The sequence below is a fragment of the Gadus chalcogrammus genome, chromosome 16 (genome assembly GCF_026213295.1).
Source record: "Gadus chalcogrammus isolate NIFS_2021 chromosome 16, NIFS_Gcha_1.0, whole genome shotgun sequence".
Classification (NCBI taxonomy): domain Eukaryota; kingdom Metazoa; phylum Chordata; class Actinopteri; order Gadiformes; family Gadidae; genus Gadus; species Gadus chalcogrammus.
The window spans coordinates 18715553-18724754 of NC_079427.1; the positions used below are offsets into that span (position 1 = coordinate 18715553).

The window sequence follows — 9202 nt, forward strand, 5'->3', positions numbered from 1 at the left end:
GAGTAATAAATAAATAAATAAATCATAGTTTTAAAAAAAGAGAACACCAACACGAGCTAACGCTATTGTCACAGGAACAAATATGGCGGGACAGGAAAAATAAAACAGATTGTCATGAGTCCTTCCTTCCTTTCCTTCTTCGTTTATTGGTACTGCAATGAAATCCTAATGGTAATAAGAGTAATAATAATAAGGTGGTACGTTATGGAATTCACATACATGTCATATGATTGACAGGCTATTTTGCCTTGCATTTCCCCGCCCCCCACCCCTCCACCTCTGCCACCAGCTCTCGCCCACCCACACCGCCCCCTGGAGTTCAAAACAGGTATGATTTTTTTCATTTTTCACATGCAAATGCCACTTGGTCGCCATGACACCACACCCCCCCCGGCGCCGCCGCCCCCTGCCCACCGGAGGCGCCATCCTCCTGGGGCGACCACTAGGACTTGTCGTCCTGCTTCTTCTTCTGGAACTTCCTGAACTGGGACTGGATGGCCACCGCCGCCTTCTCGGTCTCCGGGGCCCCCATGTCGATGTCAAAGTCCTCGGCGGGGACGTCCTTCTTGGAAGCGTCTGGGGAGAGGGGGAGAGACAGGAAGAGAATTTGGAAACCAAAATGTTGTATGTCGAATGTAGAATAGGGCATGCAGCAAAGAAAAATTCACTTTGATTTGTTTCTTTCTTATCTGATCTTTCAGATTAATCTCCATCCCCTCCCACCCCGACCACGTTGATCCCTGCGTGACCTTAGTGGGGGAGTTAAGCAGTTATTCTTCCTGGTCAAAGCACAGAAAAGCACCCATCTTTCATCGCATGCTAATCCTCTGTGAAGAACAGTCCCTAATGGAGGAGGAGCTAGGGGACACTGGCTTGGGTTAGGATTGTCCACTGTGAGACGTCCTAATGGATTGTTGTCCGGTCCTTCTACAGGCATTTAGGATTACACTCAGAATGCATCCACCATCAACGCAAAATAATCCCTGTGGACTAATGTGCATTTCTAGCTTCATTTACATTAACATTTACATTTACATGTTACACTATATATTTATCCTCTTTGTACCTTCACAAAAGCACATTTTTAAGGGGAAGAGTGGTGAAGATCAATACAAGATGAGGGATTTCAGGACCATGGCAATAGCTTAGATAAAAGCCACCCTTACCTTGAAACACAATAGTCTCAGAATACAATGGAATGAGTTTAAAAAGTAAATCAGTCCCTAGATTATGGACAGACTCCCAGGGCTTCTGTTTATGTAGCGCTCGCCTTTGTTGCAGCCCATTGGTTAACATTTTAAACAAGTCTATGCTAAATTTAAATGCGTAACCGAGGGATGTTTACAGCGCCATGAGGTATTTCGTATCGGAGCTGCCCAGATCTGGATGGTGTTTTGAATATATTAGGGAATGGCTATTAATAGTGAGCGTCTCTGCTCTCTTCTACCCGTTTCACGTGTAATGTTTAGGACCGCTCATAAACCAAGCCAACAGCACTACGATAAGAACATTAGTTATGTTCAAAAAAGGGAAACCGGCGACACTGCACAACTCCACGTCTGGTGTACCACTGCGAATGTGTGACTAATCCCCCACTCGTCCCCATGTTATCACCCCATCTGTTGTTGGTGAAAAAAGCCTAATGGTGGAGAATGAGAAGAATGCATCATTCGCCTTCCTTTGCATTCTCCCTCCTCACTAAAGCACAGCTTCTCTAATCCCCGGGAATGCATCACTGCATCATCCTGGGGTTGATCAATATGATTATTAGAACACAGTTAAATTCAGGCATGGGGGAAGGAGAAAGAATGAAAGGGAGATACAGAGAGAGAGAGAGAGAGAGAGAGAGAGAGAGAGAGAGAGAGAGAGAGAGAGAGAGAGAGAGAGAGAGAGAGAGAGAGAGAGAGAGAGAGAGAGAGAGAGAGAGAGAGAGAGGACAAAAGAGAGTATAGGGAAGAAAGAGATAGAAAAGGCTGCTGTGTATCGACGGTCCGGGTGATCTCCCCGTTCCCTCGGGGCTGGGGCTGAATGGCTCCTTCTCGGGTCGTTCAAGGAGGAAACTCTAAGTGCCGTGTCAAGCCCAGCTCCCAGCCTCCCAATAATTGATATTGAATTGTATCCAATGCATTACAATGTCTGCTGTTTTCCTCCATTCCGTATTCGCAAATCAAACGGTGCCCTCTCACTTAATCCCGGCACCAGACACGTTCACAGGCTTTGTGCTTTGGAAGGACAAAATGAGCTAAGACTTTAGGTCATTCTTTGAAAAGGAAATAGACTGGGGTTATTAGTGTTCTCTGTGGGAGGACTCGGGACACTAGAGGACACCATGTGAGGAGGAACATGTGAGGGAATCCTGGAGGGTAAAACCCATTCATTTGTTGGCCCTTTATAGTGAAGCCCTAAACTATACTTAATAACACCAGGTTTGATTTTCACTCTGGCACAAATTATACGTGTATATATTACTTTATCGTCACATTAATTTATGCTTTCTTACTCTGGGAGAATCCAAAAAAACTCTTTACACAATGAAAAGTTTGAAGGGCTGTCACCAGGGCGCTTATAAAAAGGAGATTTCACACTTTCATTTGTGCTTTATTTCCCAGGACGGCAGACAGCACTGAGCACAGTAATGATGGATCGCACTACCTGTGAGCGCTCCTCCTGCCCTCGCTACGGATTATCTATTCTATTGCTCCAGGCAGCACTTTCAATGCGCCCCCGTCCCGCTCCTAACAGGAGTGTAATGCCTGCTGTCAGGGCGGCCATCTTGGATCATCTTTACTGTGCTATCAGCGGCACGTGTGGGTGATGGGGAAACATGTACATGATGGTAGTGGGCGATAATTGCTGTATGGAAGTCTGCATGTGTGAGACTGCGAGTGTCTGGGAGGGGATGGGCATAGTGTAGCCGTTGGCCCAATGTTTCCTAACCCCTACCTGCTCCTTAATGACTTAATAATATATCTGCATTCACTGTTAGTCGCGTTGAATAAATGTGTCTCTTGAATAACTTAATAGTAAATAACCTTTCTTTAGCCTTGGGTGCTCGGTGTTACAGCGACTGCAGTCTACTGCGAAGTGCAATTGGCTGGTAAAGGGCATTGCAAGACTGTCTGCTGGATGTTTGACAGGCGGCCGTTAATGGTCCCCTCGACTGGAATTGAAAAGGAAAATGTCACTTGAATATGAATGTGCCTGACCTAAACAATCAAAAGGAGGCTTTAATTGTGTTGAATGGTGGAAGCTTGAGGTCCAAACTATAGCAAACTAGCAAACACACACAATGCACTTCAACTGAATCTGGGTTTGGATACAGTATTTGGGGAACCTATGATCCCAACTTAGTAGTATGATTAGCAAATGCTAGCCACTAGCAGCAGGGTTGTGCTTGATTGTGTCTCTGAGTGTGAGAAGGTGGTGAGGTAAAAATCAATGAAGGTCCATCATCTGGATCTACTGAGGGCAGCTGAAGTATTAAGGAGATTACTGGCATCAATGAGCAGAGATGTGAATTCAAAGGACTGATGGAACATTTATCAGCTTTCCTTCTTTCTGATCGGATTGATTTTGCTGAAGGAAAGAAACTGTGGCTTGAATCCAGCCTGTTTGGAGGCATCGACATATCAAAACATATTTTATAAAAAACTATTTTTGTCTACCAACACACAGACGATTTGGCACCACTTCTGGCGCTTGGTTTAGGCTACCTGTTATGCGCCGCTGGTGCAATTATATGATCATCAGCTTCTAGCGGGGGGATCTACGCAGACGGTAACCTGCCGCGTCACAGGCAGCCTCATAATCACAGTGCCGAAAATAGTCTGAATTATCCGTGTTTGTAGACAAACTAAAATATGTTGTGTTGTTACCGTGACTCGTTTTAGTAAAGCTACTATTCTGAAAACATTGGACATCTTTGTAAGCAGTCAAGTGTATAGAGTGTATTCCCCTCAGATGAACAGGAGCTAGGCTTCTGTTACTTTGCATGTTGATGGAAACGGCTAACAGAAAGAAAACGCTAACCCAGCAAACTCCCCTTATAGTTGCAGTGATCAATTCAAGACTAAACTCAAGGGTAAATGGGTATTCGCCAAGTAACTGATACCTTCGCGTATCCCTTCAAGATATAACAGGGACAACAGACAGAAGAGTTCATGCAACGATGTAAACCACCGACGATATAAGGAGAGAATGAAACAGGAATCTAAAATAGTTTTAATTGAGTACATTAGAACTAATTAAAAAGATAATTTGGGTCATCCTGTGCACACGTTAAGATATTGTGGCAGGCTAATAATAACGCCATGATGACCTTGAACTCAGGTGAGCCACTTTGAAATCCCCCCCAACATCACCAATACAATACTCTTCTCAGAATATCGAGAGTTTTCTAGAGGTTTGCTAAGGTTAAACGGTTGTGTGTGAATACATCGATTGAGGTTAGATATTGTTTATGCACGTGTTCAGTCAACTTCAAATCTCTCCCAGCCTAAGGTCGGCACGTGGGCTGTAAGAACTTGAAGGCTGCGGTAAACCGGTCCTGCCCCAGCTGTTGCACTCGTAAAGGCAAGGCTGTGTGTGTGGTCGTTTGCATGTGTGTGTGTGTGTGTGTGTGTGTGTGTGTGTGTGTGTGTGTGTGTGTGTGTGTGTGTGTGTGTGTGTGTGTGTGTGTGTGTGTGTGTGTGTGTGTGTGTGTGTGTGTGTGTGTGTGTGTGTGTGTGCTATGTGGGGGTTATGAGTCAAAGGGCCATTGAACATATGTCCCAACTAGATGGCAGCTGGGCTCCAATGAGGTTGACGGTGTCACACTCACTCTCTGAAGGTGCAATGGCTGAAGGCCTTGAGGTTATAGACACTAAGAAGTCTTAGCCCCAGCGTTCATCTTGTATTTCACCTTTTCTTCTCTGTTTCTCTGTTCCTTTCTGTAGGCTATTTGTCTTTCTTGTCATTCTGTTTCTTTGCATGGGTCCAGTATCCAACACATGTGACTAAATGTGAGGCAACGGAGAGGATGAGTTTCAACATACAGTGCATGTCTTGACCTTGTAGCTCATCACTTGTGTACGTTGAAGTTCTGATGCACAGAAGGAACACTCAAACACCTGCGTAAACAGCCTTCGCTCCATTGTCGCGTGGGCATCAGTTGGGAATAATGAGCTGTGTTTCACTCAACAAGAGGACGATCTTCCTCCCCATGTGTCCTAGAACTTCTGAGGGGTTGCCGTTGGAGACCATGTGCTGCTGAGCAATGTGTGTGTGTATCTGTTGGGGGGGGGGGGGGGGGGTTAAGTCAATGGCAGCGGAGCTTCTGCCTCACCTAAACTAAGAGCTTTCTCTCTCTTCCCACCTCTACATCCATCTCTCTCTCCCTCCTCCTACCTCTCTTCAATCTCTTTCTCTACCTTCACTCTCTTCCTACCTCTATACCATCTCTCTCTCTCCCTGCCACTCTCTCTCTCTCTTCCATTTTTGTCTATCCCTACCTCTCTACCATATTTCTCTCTCTCTTCCCTTCCTCTATACCATCTCTCTATTTCTACTTGATTTATTCTGCCTTCCAATGCTATCTCCCTCTATCACTATGTCATTAAGACCTCTCTCTCCCATTTCCCTCCCCCTCCGGTACACTCTCACGCTCTCTGTACCTCTACCATCCCTCTACCATCCCTCTCATCCTCTGAGACCCTTTCTGGCTCTTCTGCTCCACTGTTTTCTCGTCAAATTAATTCAAGGTCAGACAACAAAGCGTTAGTGGTCCTTTGTGCGGCTGGTATAGTGTCTTAGGCCTGCATGTATTAAGCTGGCTTTATCGTCCCACTTCCCCTTTTTAATTAAGGGAATGAAAGGCTCCTGAAAGCCATGGTACACCTGACCATTCACTCTTCTTCTTTACGTCGCCCCTCGGGCCAGATTAAGAGGTCAGGAATCGGTTCCATTAATTGCTGTTTCTGAGTAACGGTTAGGGATAATAAGGGAATCTTTGAGGGGTCGCTTTCCACCTGGAGACTGATAGCCTGCTCCCTGCAGCTCCTCAGTGGTCACTATAATAAACCTGCCCATTAGGGGCCTTGACACCTCCCAAACATTCTTTCTTTGGGCTTTTTTAGGCCTCTGTTAAACTTGTAACTTCCATGCGACTTTGGTGATCGGATCTGCCAGATCTGCCGAGAATCGACACTCGGATGTGAACTCTGTGGGCAGATCTGAGATCAGATCACTTGTCCCTGCTAAATATTTAAGACACTTCCTGGTAAAATGCTGTTGATTGCAAAATGAGAGGCTCCCGTTCTTTTTGCCTGAAATGCAATGTATTTGGAGCGGCCACAACAAATGCACAGTGATCACCTGAGCTGAGTGGATATGAGTTTCATAATCAACATTCATTTGATGTTTTGTTTGGATGTGATTTCATTTTGAATATGAAACTTTCACAAAAAAGCTTCCTGTTTCGGATGGTTTTATTTTGATGCCAGCCTAATAAACATCTATGATACCACCTCTGCTATGTTAGATTTATAGCAATTCTACAGCTGAAAGGTGATACTAAAGTGAAACGCTTACTAAACACTAATTCATCCCTTCACATGGCTGAAATACAATTAGTCAAAGCCTGAAGGTCATTTGAAATATGTAGCGCATGGATCCATTATGAATAACTTAAAACGGTTGCACGAAACAAAGACTTTAGTGCAGGGGAAAAAAGGCTAGTTGTTTTTTTAAGGTTAAGGAGAAAGTGGAACTGCACGGAGCATATGGTCAGGTGGAATGGTTTCAGGCCGTAGCCATCCTTAAGTTGTATCATCACCAAAAAAATAAATGCTGATCTGTTTTTTTTTCCTTTCAGCTGTGCAGATTAGACGCTCATGTTGGGGCTGGATGAGCTTGTAATGTGGTCATTACTCCAAAAAAAGTCCCTTTTGGCTAAGAGATGCCTCACATTCCCTCTTCTTGAATTCTTACTAAGGGCTTTCCCCCTCTTGTATTAAATGGAAGGCCGGCTACACTCCCATTCAAAGGAATTTGACTAAGTCATGGGATTGGTAAAAGCTATTCTATGATGTATTGCACCTGGATTGAAACATGAATAGAAATAACACCATAGAGTGGATGTGTATGGGGCATTTGTGTATGTAAAAGAAAGACGCAAAACTAACATACTTTAGTTTCTACTTAATCAGCATCATCACTCTATCGGCAATATCATTTTGATGTGAGGACACATTGCACCTTTTGTCCCTAAAACCTGCCGATTAAATTAAAATGCTTTTAAAATTGCTGCTCCAACACTTCTGGGTTGTGTGCACTTTTTGCATTATAACCAGTCAGTCATTGCAATTTGTCAAGTATAAATCAAATGTACATGCTATTGCATGTGCTAAGCAATGCAGATATGACCGCTGCCTCGCCCTGCCTGTCACATATGGTGGAGTTGCAGACAGAAAGAAGGGAAATTGACCTTGTTTAAAAATGTGCCTTCATGTCCCGTCCTAAGAGGATCTGGCACTTTGAACTCACATGGCTGGTGATTGATCCAGAACCCTTTGGTCAGCTGTATGTGTGTGTGTGTGTGTGTGTGTGTGTGTGTGTGTGTGTGTGTGTGTGTGTGTGTGTGTGTGTGTGTGTGTGTGTGTGTGTGTGTGTGTGTGTGTGTGTGTGTGTGTGTGTGTGTGTGTGTGTGTGTGTGTGTGTGTGGGTGGGTGGGTGGGTGGGTGGGTGGGTGTGTGTGGAGAGGGGTGCACCGAAGGCAGTTGTCCTTCAGCCTGTTAGCGTCAATTGTTGGACATGTCCACTGAGAGCTGGGCAGAAAATGAGTCATTAGAGATGATCTTAAGATACAGTAATACTCATGCGTAAACTTTCTGCTCCATTAATCATTACCCTCTCTACCTCTCCCTCTCCCTCTCCCTCCCTCCCTCCCTCCCTCCCTCCCTCTCTCTCTCTCTCTCTCTCTCTCTCTCTCTCTCTCTCTCTCTCTCTCTCTCTCTCTCTCTCTCTCTCTCTCTCTCTCTCTCTCTCTCTCTCTCTCTCTCTCTCTCTCTTTCTCTTCTGTTTCTTGTTTCCTGTAACCATCCTTCCAATAGTAGCCCCTGCCTATCCCCCTCCCTTTCCTCTTCCCTTAGTTAAGTTGAAAGCCTGAGCTAAAATGGATACCCAGCGCGTGCGGAGCTGCTGCCGTGCTATTGGTCGTCTCCTCCCATGGGGGACGCAGAGTGACAGAGCCGGCCCGTATCAGACTAAAGTAGATCTGAAGCATTGGCATGAGGGGAAGTTCATACCTCATCTTTGGGGAAGCGTTTGTTTAGAATGATGCCACAAATACACATTTGTTTAGTGTCCACTTCCACATCATCCCTCACACACTGTTGGATGGTTTAGTTTACCTTGTGCTCCAGCGGTCTGGTTGTTGCTAGCCGCAGCTCCTGATCCTTGTCTCTGTGAAAATACAAACACACAAGAGAAAGATTTAGCCCTCGACCGGATGATTTTTTTTTATTATTGTTGCAGAAACCAAACCAATGGGCTCCCCTGACAAGAGATCATTAGCAGCATCCCAGTGTCCTCTTTGATGGTGTAGCTGCAAACCCCAACTGGCCCAGAAGAACGTCACACACTGCTAGTGTAGGAGAGGCTGTGGTCAAGGGGGTAGCTGACATATACCTAAGGGGATGAGGGCCAGGGGGGTGGGGGGTTGTGAGGGGAGGCGCGACCGGGCCAATATGTCTCCTACGGCTTTTCAGTGTAAAAGCCCTTCCTGCCAGTAAGCTATATCCGAACTGGAAGTAACGACCCCCGGAGAGGTTGTCTTGATCCGGAGCGACACTACACACTATCCCCTGGGCCTCGGCTGCGTGTGTCTCACCCATTTTAGAGGAAAATATTGTTGGGAACGCATCAGGCTGCATTATACAGGAAAAGCTATTTTGAAAACACGTCGTGACAGATGCGATATATTAAAAAAAGTAATGCAATATATAATAAGAATAATAACTACATAAAAATATCAGAACCTTCTGTGTAACAGAACTTTTCGTCCGATACAACTTTTCCGTCGTATCGGACGATGAGGAAACAATCCAAGCAGTTTTGGCAAGGTAAGATACACGGCTAATGAATGTAATAACCCGTTGGCTGTGACGGATAATAGCATTTCCAACAACTTGTACAGTGTCCATGTTGACTATGACCAACATACCTG

General features: G+C 45.2%; 1 protein-coding gene across 1 annotated transcript in view; it reads right to left on the bottom strand.

Moving 5' to 3' along the window:
* Positions 1-331: 331 nt before the first annotated feature.
* The window catches only part of pcp4b (Purkinje cell protein 4b), a 28262-nt gene continuing 19391 nt past the window's right edge, over positions 332-9202 (bottom strand). The window contains exons 2-3 of the mRNA XM_056612348.1: positions 8388-8439; positions 332-576 (exon numbers count right to left, since the gene is read on the bottom strand). Coding sequence (XP_056468323.1) covers positions 443-576; positions 8388-8439 — 186 coding nt within the window. The 3' untranslated portion in view covers positions 332-442. The remainder of the gene's footprint in view (positions 577-8387; positions 8440-9202) is intronic.